Source organism: Mixophyes fleayi, chromosome 6 (assembly GCF_038048845.1).
Source record: "Mixophyes fleayi isolate aMixFle1 chromosome 6, aMixFle1.hap1, whole genome shotgun sequence".
Classification (NCBI taxonomy): Eukaryota; Metazoa; Chordata; class Amphibia; order Anura; family Limnodynastidae; genus Mixophyes; species Mixophyes fleayi.
This window is the reverse complement of record NC_134407.1, coordinates 44,879,853-44,900,843: the sequence shown is the minus strand read 5'-3', so window position 1 is coordinate 44,900,843 and position 20,991 is coordinate 44,879,853. Positions and strand designations below refer to the sequence as shown.

The window sequence follows — 20,991 nt, the reverse complement described above, 5'->3', positions numbered from 1 at the left end:
AAGGATGCTTACTTCAAATTATCCATCTCCTAACAAAAACATTTTTGATTGAAAAGGCAATTTGCATGTAATCATTTTCATTTTGCTCAGTCGTTGCCAGAAATATTTGTCTATTTAAGCAACTTTGAATGTTCTTTTTGTTAAATGAAATTTATCGTTTTATCATTATGTTTATATTAAATTGTGTGAATGCGTTAGTATATGTGCATGTATAGAACATTTGCACCTATTGTCCTCTATCCAAACAAGTATGAATTAGTCCTACCACAAACAAGTAATGTTCTGGTCCATACCCATCTATATGTAGCTAAGATGACGGCCCTATTGTTCCACATTTATATTTTTTATATTTTAAATATGAAATATTAACAGTGGCTCCTATGCTGTTTCCCCACACAGCACTCTGCATTTGTGGTCTATCCAACATTTGAAGTCAGTTCAGTAAGTAGTGACAGTGTGGTCCATTGACACTGCATTCACTTTTTAATGAATACCGTACAGAGCCAATACCACAAGCTCGTGAGCAGATATCCTTAAATTGGTGAAATTTCCTTAACTTATTGATTATGCAGCCTTAATACTTTTTTATATCGTAACACCTGCAAAAGCATGAGACATGTATTCCCAATATAGTTTATATATTGATCTGTCATAGTGAAGTGTGTTGCTTTAACAGTTTATTAAGCATGCATTCTAATATTCATAAGACACTTTTAGTTCAATATGTTGGGGGGAGGTTTGTAAGAAACACCATCTGTAGGAATAAGAGGATGAACTGACAACTGTAGAAATACTAGGATATGATATAATTAAAATATAAAATAATTTAAAACATATTGTATTAAATATAATGGAAAGATGGAAAGCAGCTGAAGAATATGCCGTCACTATATATATATATATATATATATATATATATATATATATATATATATATATATATATATATATATATATGATCTCAAGGAACATTCCTGAAAGCAATGGCCCATATATATAATTATATATCGGTCAGTGACTGGTAAATGAAATAGACTTGGAGAGCCTAAGTATGACCAACGGCTAGCTCATCTGAAATTACATGCTGAATTCCCTTGTTCAATTTGATGAGACATCTTCTAGAACTAAGTTACAATCTTTTATCACGTTAAGATAATGCCACTTTCAAATCTTGCCGAAGCAGCAGTCTGTTCGTATCACAGTTTTTCTCTCATTGAAATTAATACAAGCCACTTGCTGAAATCTGACCTCAGTGCTTGTAAAGCATTATATCTTGTACATATACCATGTTCTTCCAGATTATGGTCATTAAAACTGACTTGCACTGCGTGTACATCATGACATAACAAAGATTCCTTCAAAGTCTAGGCCGTTTTTGTTGCTCATGCTTTGTCAGCATGATATTCATTTCATATGGTATATTGATTACCATTTCATATGGTATATTGAAAGCGCCAGTCATATTCAAATGGGGAGATTAAGACTGGTAATATACATATACAAAATAATAAGAAAATTGCACAAACAGAGAGTCCTAGTTGTGAGACCACACTTTTCCCAAGTCTGTAACAATTGGTGAGACTATATAAAATCTCACTGGTGACCACCATAATGAACATCCGCTACAGATAAAGACAACCGATACTGATGAACTTGAATCAGTCTTTTATTTGCAAAACAGGATCTTGTCAGGCTAATGACAACTCAACCACGATATATGGTATACTGCAGTAGCTATATATATCCGGGGACTGCTCTGCTTCTCTGAATGTTGTTTACAGCCTGTGGGTATTAGCGCAGGAATCAGATATCCTTGTGCCACAGGAGAACATGTGAACTTGCATAATGTCTGCATCTACTGCTATTCTGTGTATCACTCAGAAAAGATAGTAAAGAATTAATAGGCTGCTTAAATTAATATGCAATTAGTGCTTTGGTTATTTTTATGTATGCAGCAGAATAAAATGTTTTGTAACTCCTGCAAAAATTATGGAAATGGTGCTGGAAACCGATCTGTGTTTGCATTCATGTGTCCTATATAAATGTGCATCTTGTTCATTGAAAACATGGAGCACAAGTGACATATTTTAGATGGCTAGAACTTGACAGTTCGCCAACCTCACCAGGGATCCCCATAATTCTGGTGAGTGCCTAAACTCATACTAATGTTCATAAAATACAGATAAAATGATACTGACTTGTAGTGAAACATAACAGTGGCTTTGAAAGCTTTATTAGACACATGTAAGCACTATCATTCAGAAAGGGTGGAAGTGCTTTATATGCACACATAACATAACAGCACATGATAAACCCTACATGCACAAAGACAACGTTAATCTGTGTGCAGAGGCTAGAATGATGAGAAGACACAGTGCAATGCTATTGGTTGAAGGGAGTCGGAAAGTATTGATGAGAAATGTACTATTTTGTGCTTAATAGCCCAGAAAATAAGGTTCTCTGCTATTAGAAGTGTTAGCAATCTTACAATATGACCAAGGTCTTAACCATGCTACAACGGCTTCTCTGAATTCTGTCAGGGTGACAGTGGGGAAGGGAGGACACAAGGCTGCAGCATTTGCAGATGCTATGTTATTTTTCTTGATGCAATCTTTAAATTATTCTTGTTCAAGCCCAATGATTATGGTTCATATCTTAGTTTCTGGTGTTTCTGATTGCCCAGGCAGTACCTGAGGCTGTCAATACAGTATTGTATGCAATAATAGGCAGTGTAATTCTGATCCCCTCCCTCTCCCATTCTGTCCCACAAACCCCTTTAGTACCCTCTCTTCTCATCTTGTGTCTCCACTTAATCGTTACTACACTTTTTAATCTAACATACTTATATAGTTTGTTGCATCTCACCCAACCTGTCCTTCCCTAGATACATTGTTAAGTAAACTAAAGATTTTCTTTTTAAATGACTATTTTGCAGAAATTATCAGTTTCAATAGAGTTCAAGTAACCACATAATTACTATTATTACCATCTTTGCATCTGGGGTTTCAATATAAAATGTATTACCCATCACTGTAAGCCCACTCACTGACAACCATCCATATCTGCTCATACTGAGTAGCTCTATTTTTACAGTGCAATTTAGAGTTGAGCTAGTAAGCACTCCCCATACAAGCTCAAAGCTCTAAATATGTCTTCAAATTTACATACATCATAATTGCCTACTCTCCCGGAATGTCCGGGAGACTCCCGAATTTTTGTGAGTTCTCCCAGACTCCCGAGAGAGCAGGCAAAAATCCCGGATCCAGCTGTCTCCATTGTTGCAGATGGGTGGGGGTGTGGCTAAACGTGCATCGCCCCCTGCTGCGATTGGCCAAAATTGCATACGATTGACAGGGGGTGGAGCCTAATGGCGCACCACGCGTGGCCATGTCCCCTTCGATGGACCCTCTCCCGGACAGCTGCCTTCAAAAGTGGGTAAGTATGACATACATTTGCCAGCGTGCAATATCCCACCTTCTAGCTGGATTTACTTCTTACTCTAAATGGAACCCAAAAAGTACAGACAAATAAAATATGCAAAATGATCAATTATATCCAATAAATCTATTTGTAAACAGTTAAAATTCCAAACTAAAGTACAGTACACAATGCAACAGCATACTCCCTGCCTGCCAGGTCCTAAGTGACAGACTGTAACATCACCTAGCTAGTGTGGGGTCTATAACCATACGTATATAATTTAATGTGTGATTTGTTTAGTTAAAGGGGCAATTAGGGCTGATGTCTAAGAGCCTCGAGTGTGGTGGTGTGGATGGGGGCTGTGCTTTGGGCATGCATGGATTTTGGCAGACGAGTTTATAAGTGCACAACTAATGCTGAATAGCTGCGTTTTGTGGATCTGTAGCAATGAACATGTTAAAGTATAAATATGGAGAGAATCAGAAAACCCTATAATTAAATATTATTCTTTCCTTCTGTATTTAATGTTTTTAGACATATATATGCTAAACAGAAAGACCATTTGCTGCTATTCTTTAAATTTATATTAAGCTTATTTACAAGCTGCTGTCATAGGTATTTCAGTGTGAGAAAGGAATTAGTCACAAGTCTGATGTGCCAGGGTCTATAATCCAGAACGCTTTTGACTTAATTTTATGCAGAAGAGGTTTCTTTTTTCCATAATTTGGAGCACCATTTCTACATCTACTCACACACATTTATAAATCTGCCCCTTTCCCTACACTTGCCCTGACATTCATCTTTTTATTAAACTGTTTAGCAGAGCTCCTCGTAGTACTTATAGGAAGAACCACTTAGTGATTATATCTGTAAATGACAAAATCACCAAAATACAGCAATATGTAACTCTTTCCTTTATGTATTTTGGAAAGGAAACTGCACAAATTATTGTTGTAACTCATAGGGACCAGTTTCTAAATGTAATTTTTCTAGAATGATTAGGAACAGTGACGGGCAACCTAATATACTTAAAGGGGCGCACATTACCTTCATTTTAATAGTAAACAAAACAGCCCCAAAACAACCTTGGCACCCCACATTACTCATCCCAAAATGCCCCTCAATTGGTCCAAAATTCCGCCACATGTACTCAAACCCTCACTTGCCACAAAATGCTCCCACAAGCCCTGACATACCACATGCCTGACACACCCCCCCTTTTGCCACTCAGAATTCCCCACATGCCCCCACATGTCATTTGCCCCTCCCCACATGTCTCCACCCACTGGCTAATCTACAGTCTAAAAATACTTCACAGTGGAAAGAGGCAGAGTACATGGTGCAGAATAGACTGCACTCCCTCCTCCATCTCTGATTGGATGTGCAGTGTAACCTTCCTGCAGTGTTCTGAGGAGGTCATGTGATGTGCAAGCCAGCTGCTCCAATTCAGTCTTATGCTTTACTGTATAGGAAAGAATGGGGAACAGTCCAGCGAGCCATCACTGATTTGGATAGTGAAATGAAGTGCGGTTGCTATAGGTTACACAATATAGTTTATTCTAACATAGCCATCATTATTTTTTATAAATGCCCCCCTATGCATGTTATGCACTATGCTATCCCCCCAATGGTCATGTCACATCATCTAATGCGGCTAATCAGACAGGAGTATTCACATTAGCTGGAAAATTTCCCTCCTTGTGGAAGCCTGAATTACACACATTATTACCCAAATATACCTAAACAATAGGATATGGCTCATGTTTCCTCCTATACTTGCCTACTCTCCCAGAATATCCGGAAGACTCTTGAACACCATGTAGGTCTCCTGGACTTCCGGGAGAGCAGGCAATTCTTCCACATCCTGCCCACTTCCTTGTGAAGTGGGCAGGATGTAAGCCTCAGTGAGGCGATTTGCGGGGAATCGCCCTCCGTGGTAAAAAATGTCAATTGCATCACGGGGGCAGGAGTCAAATTATATGATCACCCCGCCCTTTCCGCCCTCCAGCCACGCCCCATCCTCCAGGATATATGGATAATGGGTTATAGGCAACCTTTCCAAATTTTTACTTTCAATATCATATTTACATAGTTCTGATTCGAAAACACAACTCAAGGAGTACTTCTGATTGTGCTTTCATGAACATCATGCAGTATAACAGATACCACATTGCACCTGAGCCCATCCATTAATGTTCATTTATAATATAATCTAACGTTGCATTTAGGCGCAAATTGTACTCAATCATTACAACAAATCAGCTTTTATCTGCCTTGTGCAAATTAGACAATGGAAGCTTGTGCCTGATTTCTTCTTATGTTAGTAAATAAGCCCTATCAGCTGATCATGTTAGTGAGAACTGTGTTAATGCACAAATTAATACATACATGGTGCACAGCAAAACTCACCAAGTGCTGCCCCCTTGATGCACTATAATATCTTCTATACAGAAGCATTAGGGGAAAATACTAGTTAAAGGCATGGACAAAACTTTACAGTCGCAATAATAGGATGTGTTCATTCATTAATGAGTCTCAACGCAATCCTGTACTATGTTCCCACAAACAGTAATGTTTTATAAACATTGAAATTGAGAGAGTCTGTTTACAGATCTATATATTTACAGTATGTTAGGATTATTAATGTCAAAACATTTATTAGGCTTTAAAAACGTGTTAAAGTCTTACAAGTAACATCTTGTGTATGGAGCTATAGAAAGACAACAGTGATGAAAGTCATTCTGGGTATTAAAGCTGACAGTGACCCTCTCATAGGCTGCATGCCACACATCTGAACTATAAATAATCAACCACCCTAAGAAAGACAACTGTCTGAACTGGCCTTTATCTCAAGTTGCTTAGAACAGTAGTTGAGCTGGAAAAGAGCTGGCTTTTTAATGTTACTCTTTTTTTCTTTAAGCAGAACCAATTTCGGATGGGAAAATGGCCTTTTTATGGGGAAAACTACAACAACATGATTCTCATAAACTATATCTAAATTGCTATTTTTAGTGATTTATAGGGAGATTTTCAAATAGCGGAATCTATTAAATGGAAAAAATAACTTATTACTGCAGTGTTACGTATATAACAGGGGTAATTAGTAAGTCCCAATTGAAATTGTGAAAAGTAAACTCACTGTTTTCAAACACTTTATTATTCTTCAAAGCAGTGAGAGGAGTAAAGAAATGAAGCAACTATTGTTTATATGTACAGAGCTTTCCACAGTTATTTACATGTAGGGCAAGTGTTGGAAGCCCCATTAAAATGAATTGGCTGTTGAAATGAATGGGAAAAGTTCTGTTGATATATCAATCCCATAAAGATTGCTTGTGATTGGTTGGAGAGATTGGGGAGTCATGTGCTTTGATCCCACCTCAATAGAGACGAATTGAATTTCTACTGATGTGAGAAAAAGAAATTAACAATATTCTGGAGCTCCACTCATTTCAGTGGGATTTCTGCATGTAGTACACATGCTGGAAACACCACTGAAATAAATGGGCCATTAATCTGAATGGGAAAAGCTCAGATATTTAGAGAACATTGCTGGTAAATCCATTTGCTTTAAATCACTCAAATGTAATTAACATCAATCACAGCATTAAACTTGATTTTGAAATGAAATCACTGTTTGGCAGATTACAAGAGTAATTCATGGTCTATTTTGTTGATCTTGATTGATTTAAAACTAATAAACAAAATAGCTTTATCAATTGCTCCCACAGTGAATTGGGTGTACTATGCTTTTATATGAAGAGAAAGAGATTCCCCTTTGGCTTAGAGAGAGCATAGCATTCACTGGGGCATATTCAATTCCGATCCCGATTCGCGGGATCGCGCCGGAACGGCCGTGAACCTAATCCGCGGTACCGCAATAACGTGGATTTTCGTTCGTCGCTCATAGGGATGCGTACGAAAATCTGTGTTATTGCGATACCGTATTACCGGCAGTAGTGCGCATTTTCCGCGGTAACGCGCGTTACCGCGGATCGGATCGGAATTGAATATGCCCCACTGTATGCAAATAGAAGGAGTTCACTATCTTCCTTCTTAATGATTATCAGGAGTGGGCTATGTTCCTTCTTAGCGATTGTGTGCCTTGAGAGCACTTGAAGAATTGCAAGTCAGTGTAGCTTTGATGTAGGGAGAAATCTGCCTGGGAGGAAACATAGAGAGAAGCTGGGTCTTGTTATCTTGCATACAGTGAGCAATATTTTTATGCTCTCTCCTGGGCAAAAGGGACATTTTTATTACATTTATTGGGGCATATTCAATTAGCTTGGAGGTCCGCAATTACGTGCCGCAACGGCCAACGACAGTAATACGCAGAACCGGAACAGGGCGGATTTTCCTTCTCACCCCGTAGGGTTGCAAAGGGAACGCCGCGGTATTGTGGTACCGTAATACTTTGAGTAAAGCGCAGCGGCCATGTAAACACGGACGTCAAAGCTACTTGAATAGGCCCCTTAGTTCACAACAGCACTATGTAAAAAATGTAACATTAGGATCATTTCTCCTGAATCCCAATATCCACAAAGTTCTAAAACCCAGAAAGATCAAAAATTAAATAATTGTTGCTGCTCATAGATGCAGAAATGACAACGTACTCCATCCTACATAGATGCAATAAATGACAACATACTCCATCCTACATAGATGCAGAAATGACAACGTACTCCATCCTACATAGATGCAATAAATGACAACATACTCCATCCTACATAGATGCAGAAATGACAACGTGCTCCGTCCTACAGTCAATGTGAGGAGTGAGTGCTGCATAGATTTAGTAGACTTTGGGAATGATGCTCCACATTAGTCGGATAGACCTACATAGAATACCACAAGACCTAAGCATTGCATCTACCAAAACCCTTATTTATGCACAGAATAAAAAGGAGAAATAAACTATTAATAACCAAAAATTGCTACCTGGATAAATTATTTAACAAGCCCTTAAGGCATTTCATATTAATTTATGGAGAATATTAGATAACCCACAAAGATATACATACTCTATATGGGTTTCAGCATAAGCAACAGACCTCAAACCATGACATTTTGTCAAAAAGAATTTCTAATCAGTGTAATACACACAAGCGAGAACTCCTAAAAAGTTGCTGTTAGCCGTTCTGCCCTGACAGCATGCAACATTCATATGTTGTGTTTTTATTATCTGAAGCTGTTGCGTGAATTGGAAATGGCTGGGGTATAAATACATCTGCAGGTACAACAGTATATGATCCTAATGAGAAAAATGAATAATTTAGTGAATATGTCAACATTTCAACGCCCAGTTTTGCCTGGACAAATTGCTTGTTTTCTAGACCTCTTGCACAGACATTAGCAGGCTGGAGAAATGTTGTCTAAAATATGTACTATATAATGAAGTATTCTATTAGCTGGACTCCATGTTGAGATAAAAGGCACGGGTGGAATATTTCAAGATCCTGAATGTCTTGTTTATGTGCAGTATATCGGTTTTTATGCACTTGTGATTGTGACTTTTTGCCAATTATGTTTTGTGTTTTTTGCAGTTCTTTCAAGCATTTGATTGGAGGTTTAGACGATGTTTCTAACAAGGCATATGAAGACGCAGAGGCTAAAGCAAAGTAAGTAATATGAGATTTGGGGTTGTTAAGTTTGCCTGTTGTTTAAGTGGGGATTCATAGAAGAGAATAAGACTTATTTTTAATGTAAAGCAGAATATTATGCTTCACATGTAGACTGTTAATGGACACACGTAAAAATGCATATAAAGATTGCATTGATGTGCACATACAATTTCAGAACTAGGGCCTGATTCATTAAGGATCTTAAATTGAGAAACTTCCTATTTCAGTCTCCTGGACAAAACCATGTTACAATGCAAGGGGTGCAAATTAGTATTCTGTTTTGCACATAAGTTAAATACTGCCTGTTTTTTCATGTAGCACACAAATATCAACTTTAAATTTCAGTGTACAAATAAGCTATCAAGTATTTGTGTGCCACATGAAAAAACAGTCAGTATTTAACTTATGTGCAAAACAGAATACTAATTTGCACCCCTTGCATTGTAACATGGTTTTGTCCAGGAGACTGAAATAAGAAGTTTCTCAAGTTAAGATCCTTAATGAATCAGGCCCTAGAAGCCTGTAAAATAACCCAAAGAAACACATTATGTGCATGTAAAAAAAAAGCAAAAATGTACAATCTCATTTGTTGCAATGATTTTTATTCTCACAATGATTTTAACGATAGTGCGTACATAGCCTAAACATACCTCCAGGCCTACGAATGTTAATACTGAACTGATCGGTATGAACAAGCTACGAGTGTCCCAGATAAGCTTTGTTTTACTAAGACCCTGAAACTGCGGTAGCTTCATGTAGATAATGAATTTTTACACATGAAACTCACCTCTTCCTTGTATGAGAATGGCAATGTGATAATTCCTGGGGCCCTTGAATTCAGGTGATACTTAATATCCCCACCCTTTCCCTTTGCTCCTCTAATGGCTAATTTTCCTGTCATGGGTTTTGAACTATATGGCTTCCCATACGTAAGGGATGTCCATCTGTTGAGAAATCTGACCAGAGAGAGGTTTTTCTTAAAAATGGACAGTGTCCCGGCCATTCGATAGATAGATACTTGGTGGGAAGAGGGTTTAATATCAACATTATGGATATCTTCAATATTCCGATCGCTGAACAAACCTCCGTATACAACTGAATGTGGGATTCCACTGGGTATATCTTTATATTCAGAGGCAGACAGACTTTTCATTAAATATAATGATCTAGAACAGGGAACTTCCAGTAGGTTAATTGGAAATAAGATACCAATGCTGATTCTTGCCTTACCATCCAGACATTACTGATCTTCGACATCATCAGGCCCGCCATTGGTTACTTCCGATATAGAGGCACCTACACAAATATCTTGCTTAAAATTCAAAAGTAAATTTACATAAAATATTCCCTTTTACTGCTCACTGAAATCAAATGGAATTCAAAAGTGTATTGTATGTGATACCGTGTAACACTAACAAGAAATATACATTGCCAGCTTTCATGGTTCTATGGCCTTTTCATAAAGGAAAACATCTTCCTGAAAGCTTGAGATAATTAATTTTGTTAGCTGGCCTTTAAAGATATCAGATACATGACATTTAATTTTATTTAAAGTAGATGTCCACCCTTATGAACCATATTAACCCCTCTCCCGTAGGTGTCAGAATAGGAGCTCTCAGATACCTGGGAGATGCCCATCTTTCTGGCCGCTAACTGCTAACTTGAACTTGAAACTCAGCTCTAATAACTGTGACTTGAAACTATGTCCATAGAACTGATTGGTCATATAACAAGGCGTAATATGTCGAAACCACATCATTTACAAATTGATGCCAGGAGACAGCTGCCGGGATGGTATAGCTCAGTAGGGTCCTGGCATTAGACCCCTGTCTTTATGATATCTGGGAGGAGGGGTTCTGCTAGTAAAATATTTCAATGGGGAACAAAGAATGGGCTTTTGTTTCTGAACCATAGGCTAACACAGTGGAAAGTGTTTTGTCATTAGTAAAATGTTTTAATTGGGATGTGTTGATAAAGTGATAATATGACTAAATCTCCTTTATCAGAAAGGAGGAGGAGGCGAAGGAGGATAATAATCATCATCACAATAAAACATTGGTTAGGTTTTCCTGGAAGCTTATTATAATTTGGTGATAATTTTCCTTTAATTATTATTCCTGCAGAGATCAGTAGAGTGAATTGAAATATAGGCTATCATAATTATATTAGGTCATTTCATAACTATTCATGTCTGTTCAAGAGTTGTTCATACTAAGGACAGAATATCTTCACTATTGCTGGGGAAGATTACAGTAAAAGCATCTTTGAATTAACTTTCTAAGCACTTTCTATAATGTTATCTCACTAGATCACTTATTCTGTTCTTAGTTTTCATTCTGAGTGCTGAAAGCACTTAGTTGTAATTGTGCTGTGTAGATGCCTACACCCCGCTAGGCTCATCAGCACTCAGAGAAAAATCATAATTGGAAAGTGATCTGTAAAAGAAGCCTTAATCAGTGTCTTTATTAACTGATCTGGCAAGAAATGTTTATTGAAGTAAGTCAGAACCCTGGGAGCATGCAGCCATAGAATGAGAATACGGAGCACGATGAGAATGTGTGCCAGAAAGTGTGCCAGTAAATGACCACACCACAAAACAGTTTTTAGGTTCAGCCAGGAGAAGATGGTTCAAATAGAGTTTAATATTGTAATCATTGATCAAAATGAAGAGGCCCAGCTCTACACAATTACTACCAGTGGGCACCATAATTGGCTACTACAGTGTCACCCTTTTGAACGACTCAGTATCCATGTCCCTTCAATTTGAGAACCATGGGACATCCCTCATTTGAGGAACTCAGTCCTTATGTTATCACAAGGCCCAAACAAATGCTCGAAAGAAGAGTAAACCCTGGGGGTAGATTTACTAAAGCTTCTAAAAGGGTAAAGTGGAGGTGTTGCCCATAGCAACCAATCAGATTCTTGCTATAATTTACATTGTAGAAAATAATAGCTGGAATCTGATTGGTTGCTTTTTAGAAACTTTAAGAAAAAAATCTAGCCCTTGGAGTTCTTGCCGTAATAGAAGGGGCAAGGTTCAAGGAAGTAGCCTGGAATACATCACCTGATTGGGATCATCTGTACTGTGAAAGTCAGGAGGAGTTAGACTTAAAAATAGCCACTTCCAGAAGATGGAAGGCCAGACCTAGGGACATCACCAATAACTAGTTTAGAGTATTTTCATTTGTTGTGATCTGTGGCAGGAAAAATACTAAGTAGTTACACAAAATATAAAGACCAGACTCTTGCTATAGTAATTCTATGCACAAGGGCGTTAGTAAAAACAGACAACTGGTCATGAATGTACCATATATTACTCCCTGTTATCTCTCTTATGCTCATTTTCAGCAACATGACTGTAGACAGATTATGTAGTTCTCAATAGGGTTCTTGTGAAAGTTTCCACACGATAAGAAGTATCACGCAGGGACATCAGCTCAGATCCGCCTCACAATTAGATGTAGGTCCAGCCATGATGACAGATGGCTACATCTATTGATCTTATCAGAGATGTGCTTCTTGTTTTAACGCCTTTCACGTGACATTTATTTGGGAGGTATGACACCTACTGGTCAATCTCGGCATATTCATTTTATTGCTAAGCTATACTGTACTGTGCCAACACAGTACTTTATATGCAAATCTTGACATGATTTGTGATGCTTCCTGGATTATTCACAAATATTAAAGTATGCTGGGAAACTCTCTAAGCAAATCATCTATGCATTCTGTTTCTTTTGTAGCAAAATGTGATTTGGCCTGTTTGTCTAAGCAACTTTTTTTCTAAATAGTACACTTTGATTTATGCAAAATATATTACAGTTGAAAGAAGATTCAACTTTCATTTCCCTGTAAATGCAAAGGAAAACATTTTAAGGATAATTTTAATGTTTTCTTATCTATTGCATTTATGTAAAACATTATATTATCAACGTATAATCAAGTTATTATGAAATAGTTAAAAAAATGAATTGTTTCATATATGGACATATAGTAGCTGAAATAAGATTTGTGTTGACTAAACTGAGAGAGAGATGGTTTTATACATGACCAGTATATTAGATGTATCTCAGCTGTAGCAATGAATATGCATGGGCAGATCATATGACTTCAACTTTCTGTCTGATAGAGAGAATTAAGTGACAAACCTTACAACATAATGTGATGAAACTTGTGCAGAGAGATTCCCGGTCTGGAAGAAGAATCACACTGGGAGTTATAGGTGAAAGCCAACAACTTGACAGATTGAGAAACAGGGTGCTGATACAACAAAGTACAGGAGAGGAAATGTGCAGAAGACATAGCAACCAATCAGCTCTGATGATTGATGATAATGTCTAATTGGCTGATAAGTAGACCCACACTAAAGCTGGGTACACACTGAAGAATTTTTCCGACCGACGTGTTATGTCAAACGATTATACCTACGACTGAAGGTCCGATCAGTGTGGCGATTCATGCATACACACTGACACGATTTACCTTCAGACCTGTGCTCTTCATCTGGTCCTCTAGTCCGGAGAATGACAGCACAATGTTCATTCATTCACTATTGTCACATTGTCACACTGATTAAAACCGCCTTGTTATAGCTATCCACATGTCCTAACGAATTTAGTTAGCTTCTGTGACTCTGAAACTAAATATTCTGTCTCCGAACGAACAAATGAATTATTCCTTCTACAGCACTCTCTACATTTATTCACCTGGGCATTCAGTGCTAACATCGGCTGGAAAGAGCCTGACTCTGTAAACTCTATGGAGATCGTCACCATGAGTGCATACACACTACATGATCGTTAGCTGATTGATCAGAAAATATTAAACTGTACGACCAACCAAATGAAACGATGATCGGCACTTTGGGAAGACTTTAGATCATCGTGTCACTATACACACTCACACGATATCTGACCAAATGATCGGATGTTGGCTGATTTGTCCAATCTATTTAACAAGACGCATGGTTAATGAAGATTCTCTATTGCAGCTATAGAAAATCCTTTCATCCAATTTATCATTTAAAGTTCCCCGTGGTAGCCGAGTGGCGCTCAGCTCCCCAGTGATATTAGCTGGCAGCGGTAAGAAGACTCTTACCGCTTGCTAGGCCAGTGCATGGCCCCTCTGAGCTGGCTTGCCAGCACGCATATGCACACTGGAAGCTTGTACTTGGGATTACAGTTCCAGTTTTACTAAAATTATTAAAGTTTAAAAAAATAAACAAAAAAAATAAAGAAAATAAAAAACAACCGTATTTAGAAAAATGGTAAAGATGCAATAAATCAAGTAAACTTTCCTTTGCAACTCTGTCTATCGCCATGCTGAGATGCCACTGTCCATGTTAGATAGGCTTCCCTGGGCCCGGCGACAGCGATCATTGGCAATAGCCAACGAAAGTCATCATCCAGAGGGAAGGCTTCCCTATTTGATAAATAGACCCCTGAACCGGGACATCCCTATTCGGAATAGAAAAGGCTAATGAGACCCTTCTATAGTGTCTCCAACGATATAACCAAAGTGCTTTGGACTCCAATACCCCATTTAACCTATCCCCAAAATCCACAAACATAATACACCATCAATGACCAGTATATCATACATAGATATAAATGACTTTACAGCTCACATAGACCAATGACAATGCAGGTTACTATTAAGCTCTTCAACCTTACCTACAGCTTACCTGAAAGTTTTTGTCACTTCAAGAGTTATATGAAACAAAAATGCTGGTAAAATAAGTAGCAGATTGAGCAAGGAAAAACTGGAAAAATGAAATGAAATGAAAGATACATACCATGTTTTGTTTCCACTTGCCTTAGACTAAAGCAAAAATGAATGTTAAAGTGTAAAATTTTTAGCCATCCTAAGAATATCACTGACAGGGGATTCACAAACATTCCAAACCGGTTTTAAAATATATCAGCGGCTGCTGTGTTCTGCTTTTTCCCCAGCTATATAACCTGCTTGGTAGAAGTAGAGGGGGACGTACAGTAAGAGCAGCATTTATGCTCAGCACTTGTAACTACAAAATAGTTTCCTGTATATTGCACTATTTCTTGATGTGTTATGTAAATGTAGGATATTATTGAAACTGAATGCCCAGCTTTACTAAGCACCATTCAACATTTTAATTTATCATCATAATCAGCTATTTATATAGCACAACTAATTCCGCCACGCTGTACCATTGGACCTTACAGTCTAAGTTCCCTAACATACACACACAGACTAGGGTCAATTTTATAGCAGCCAAGTAACCTACTAGTATGTTTTTGGAGTGTGGGAGGAAACTGGAGCACCTGGAGGAAACCAACACAAACACAGGGAGAGCATACAAACTCTGCACAGATAAGGTCATGGTCAGGAATTGAACTCATGACCCCAGTGCTGTGAGGCAGAAATTCTAACCACTAAGCCACTGTGCTGCCCAAGAATGTTGTCTTCTAAAGCAATTCCAGGTTTTTGTTTCCATGGAAACCTGAAAGTACATGTCAGCTGAACATAAAGATAGACTTATCATCTGTGTATAGAATGCCTCAGATTATATAACAGGGACAATTTCAGCACTTGAGAAACACATTTTTTTGGGATAGTTGAGAAAATGAGTGGAACTTGGTAAATTTGAATCTAAGTTACAGGTCTCCTGTGTGAAGTTTTCTGAAAATAATGACATGTTGTTTATTGTTTCAAATGGATAACATAGTTCGGTATGATATAAAGGGTTAGGTTTATTTAAAAAAGACATCTCAAACTGTGCAAGTTTCCTTTGGTGTCATATATTTAAAGGGTCATTTGACGGTTTTTAATCTTGCTCTGACAGCATACTTAGATCCGTTATAGGGCGATTTTGTTCAGCTGTTTCAAATCACTCAAATTCACCGTAATAAAATCTAGAATTATTTAGACAAACGTCTTATGTCATAAATGACGGATTTATTCACAAATTGTGGTGATTTTGATCGCTTCAGAACTGGGCATTTAACTAGTTTCTGTAGCTCTAAAAATAGTCTCTTTTCCGTTAATTTGAATGTCCAAGCATTTCAAAGGGCTTTCATGTGTGTTGCTCTACATGTAGAAAGTCAGTTTGAATGCATGGGCTACTGAAATTAATGTAAGAGCAGCTGTGGTATATAGATAATGAAATGAGTCCCCCCACTCAACCAGCCCCACCACTAGTCAGTCTGGGCTGGTTACCACTAAAACATTTAGGCCCATAGTATCTTAAATAGAAAAGTAAAGAGGCACACACAGGGTTAAAAAATTACTAAATAAACACACTCTGAAACTCCCTTCCCCAATTTCTAAAACACCCAAAGATTATTTCCCAAAGTAAATATTCATCCATTATGCAGTCCACATTTTGTCCTTATTCTAAATGTCTCTTAAATAACACCAATGCGCTTCCTAAACAGGATTTGAGAGCATAACATTGCTCTATTTTACGGACAAGTAAAAGGTATTACAAGACCTGTTGATGTCTAATTACATTCAATGAGAGAATTTAGAGCAGACTCCTCGGGAGAGCAGTCAAGTATCCCGCATACTGCTATTTGATGGCCAAAATTTGTGGTGAATCGCGTCATTTTGGCCCCGCCCCCTGGGCCTAAATGACGCGATTGACTGCGACTCGCCCCATCCCACCCTCCAACCACGCCCCCTGCCCGGGATCTCCCGGAATTCAATGTTAAAAGGTTGGCAAGTATGATTTAGAGCATATAGCTCTATGATTAGTTTGTCAATGGCATCTATGTCGGTGATAACAGATAAAGTATAGAAAATGTGATTCCTCTAAGGAGAATAGACATTTTCAGTGACAAAAGTATTTTTCTTTGTACAGGAAATACACACACTTTGTTCAGGTCCATTTATATGTAACAATGATGCCAAATATGACATAGCAAACGTATGAAATAATTTTTTTTTTATCTTACCTAACGAATAAAATACTGGACTTGTGGACTTTTTCAACTTCAATGGTTCTTCAAAAGTTTATACTGCATAATAAGTTTTGTCTAAAACAATCAGAAACAACTTTACAGTAGAAAAACTTTTTCTAAAGCATTTAAGTGTTTTTAAAATAATTTATATGAAAAAATGACTTGTGTTAAAAATGTAAACTATTATATTCAATAGCATTATATTGCCACTATGTGGTCAATCTACATATTACATATATCCTATAGAATACAGATGCAGCGTTGTACTGTTCTGACTATTAAAAAACAAAACCGTTTTCATGTGCTGACAATGAGGTGATAATGTAACAACTGATTAGTGGTTCTGAGATAAGATGTGATTGGCAGTTATAATATGATTGGTGTAAATCCTTGTATAAACAAAACCTATCTTTATGTTTGTTACTCTCTGACTTCCTGCTTTATATAACAATATTTTAGCTAATATGTCCATTTTAAGGCATAACTCCAGAAAGTAACAAAGATAATATACATCATAGTTGTTATACTGTGGGCCCCATTAATGACACATAAATCTTCATCATCATCATCAGTTATTTATATAGCGCCACTGATTCCGCAGTGCTGTACAGAGAACTCATTCACATCAGTCCCTGCCCCATTGGAACTTACAGTCTAAATTCCCTAACATGTATACACACAGACAGAGAGAGGCTCGGGTCAATTTTGATAGCAGCCAATTAAACTACTAGTATGTTTTTGGAGTGTGGGAGGAAACCAGAGCACCCAGAGGAAACCCACGCAAACATGGGGAGAACATACAAACTCCACACAGATAAGGCCATGGTCGGGAATTGAACTCATGACCCCAGCGCTGGGAGGCAGAAGTGCTAACCACTAAGTCACCGTGCTGCCCATATATTTGGTGGCTCTGTGTGTCTGCATCTGTAATAACATGGGTGGTTAGGAAGTTGGACTTTGATGTGATATTGACACATTTGTACAGTGTTCCTCTTCAGATTACCCCCCTCCCCACACCCCACTCGATAGTCTATGTTGCAGTGATGACTCCATGTAATAGACGTGCACTTGGAGTGTGCTGGGAAAGATCCATCTCGAAAATGACAATGTTTTATGATGCGCATCCAGTAAATGAGATCTTGTGTTTAAAAAATATCCACAGCTTCTCCGTTTCGTCCCATTAAGTTCACCTCTGTCCTAGATTATACTGCTCGCAATAGACCCTGCACCTCGACCCACTCCACACCCCTGTACAAGCTTCCTGACGAGAATACTAAAACATCATTTAGTTAAATTGTGAAAGAAGTACTAACACAACTACGCCAGTTATTAGGAATAGGCATTGGCCCTTGTGTAAAAGAGGGGCTGGTGTAAACATTAGGTGACTTAAGGTCGTCGCCCAGACATCCAGCATTTTGGAACATCTAAAACACTGATTGACATCGTGCCACTCATTTATGGTTTTTACTTTTTCCTGCTTTGCCCCGGATGCCCTATGAATTTACCCCCCCCCCCTTCTCATAACAATGGGGAAGTGGGCATGCATATAATAATTTCATTTAAATTGGGCACACTCTGCATGCTTCTTACCAATAGTGCTGCTGCTGCCCATCTGTGTACATGATATGGCGTGAGTGTGGTACTGCATTATGATGTCACAGCACAGCGCCACACTCTCAGCCTGTCCCTGACATGGAGCTCTAGCAGCACTGGCATTGCCTTCCTCTGGCTACCAAACAAGATAAGAAGCGTGAAGAGGGCAGCACAAGGGGGGGCATTTTTGATAAGGGAGGCTGAGGATGAGGGGCCCTTAAGGTGTCTAATACTCTCCCTTCAGCCACACGACCTGCAGATTCCAGCATTTATATGAGTACGGAATACCTCTGTGACTTTGTAATATTCTTGTATTTCACACCACAGAGTGCATTAAACCTATTTACTAACGAACACATTTATAATTAAAAAAAAATGGAATAATCTATACAACAGAAAGTAACCGAAAACATGACAGGGTAATACAGGTTCATCCATACACTAGGATCCCTATTCTATACAAATGCAAAAATAAATAGTTCTGCTCTGGTGAAATAACACAGTTCCAGTAGTGAAGAAATGAAGGGTAATAGCAATGCTACATTATATTATAGTACACGGTGAAATACATCACACTCCCCTTTTATACTTCTTAATATATGGAAATGGGCGCTAAGGACCCAAAAAAAAATGGTGCTACTCTGGACCACAGATCACCAAAAATTTGGGATCTGTACTCAATATAGATAACAGAAAACAATGAAATTAGGAGAGCGCTGGAGCCAGATATTTAAAATTCAATACAATTTAATACCATTAGCATTAATAATAACACACTTTATAAACATAAGTGATACCGAAAAAAATATAAATAAAATGTATTAAGTTGCATCAGCTCATACTTGAGCATAATTAATCTGGGACTTGAATATATAACAATAGAGCATATATTTCATTAGTATCTACAATAGTAGATTCATACAGAGCGGTGCATAAAAGATGCTCATAAGAATAAATTGTAAAGTATAAACAGCACTCTATATATTGATATAGCACAGTATTCATATATTCAGTACTCCTCCATTTGATATTTCCAAACAGACATTGAAATTGTAAAATAAATTACTTCTTGTTGGTATCAAAGTTGATAAGTCAGCTGGATGACAGAATAAACTGTATCAAAACAGAATCCACAAGAATGGGGGAACAATACACAGCACCAATAATGGGAAATAATGTCAATCAGCTTGTAATACTTATCCAATGAAGTCTTTTTGTCCTTCTCAATGTGAGATTAGAGTGCACAAGAAGTAGTAAATATATAAATTTTCCAATTCAAAAAAACAATCTCTATACCCGGGGGCGAAAGATTTAAAAAGATGGACCCAGGTCAGTTAAGCAAGATGCAACATCGCATGACGCGTTTCTCAGCTATGAATGCTATTTCATCAGAGGCATTGAAAGTAAACTCCTTCGGAGCACTGGTTATAGAGCAGACAAGTGGTCACATGACATCCCTCCTCCAATCAGCACCTAGATTGTTAGTAAGATTGTCAGTAGGTTGCCTTAATAAACACCTGAATATGGCAAAATCCTGATCACATGACTTGTAGTATCCAATCAAGAGAGGCACTTCTCGGCTGTTTATGAGATCTTCAGTATATTGCCATGGTAAACAGATGGATATGGCCAAATCACAATCACATGACCAATCGAGAAAGAGGCTTCTGAAGAGAAATAATCATTTAAGGTGAACAATACTTGTCTTTATTAGACACTCATGGCCAGGCAGCGGTCATGTGATGTATTATGTCTAAATGATAGTCTCCCTTCAGGCCATTTACATAATCATTGCTAGTAAAAAGTGATCATATGGCTTATTATGTTCAATTAGTAAAAAGATCATCCTTCAAACCATATCATGTTGATTATCCCTAAACAAACATAAGCATATAGCAACCAATCCCATAAACATAATGGCCTAGTGATGCTACATCACTTCAGTCATGTGACTCGCCTTTACTAGGTAGAGGCGAGCCATATGATCCCTTTTTACTAGCAATGATTATGTAAATGGCCTGAAGGGAAACTATCTATCATTTAGACAGAATACGTCACATGGACGGTGCCTAATATGAGGCCATGGGGCCTATTTATCAAAGTTTTCCTCACTGTTAACCGCTAAATAGATATGTATCATTGTAGCATTGCAGCAGATATCTCAGATATCTGCTGCTTTGCATCTCCTATCGTTTTTCTGAGCACTCCCCATAACAGTGTATGGGGAGTGCTCAGTAACGCTATGTACCAATGACCGAAACTAAGTTTTCAATCATGTTAATGTACGCCATTAACATAACTGAAAACTTTCACTGACAACAGCTCTGCTCCGAAGAGCAGAGCTGCACAGCGCAAGTGTGGAGGGATCATGTGATCCCTTCCTGTCACATGACTCACCTTCTTGCAGTCCAGGATCTTTGTGC

General features: G+C 38.0%; 1 protein-coding gene across 4 annotated transcripts in view; it reads left to right on the top strand.

Moving 5' to 3' along the window:
- Window positions 1-20,991, top strand: part of PRKG1 (protein kinase cGMP-dependent 1) — a 796,378-nt gene that overhangs the window by 730,666 nt on the left and 44,721 nt on the right. For all 4 annotated transcript variants that reach the window (XM_075216377.1, XM_075216376.1, XM_075216374.1 and 1 more), the window contains exon 9: window positions 8,961-9,035. In XM_075216377.1, coding sequence (XP_075072478.1) covers window positions 8,961-9,035 — 75 coding nt within the window. The remainder of the gene's footprint in view (window positions 1-8,960; window positions 9,036-20,991) is intronic.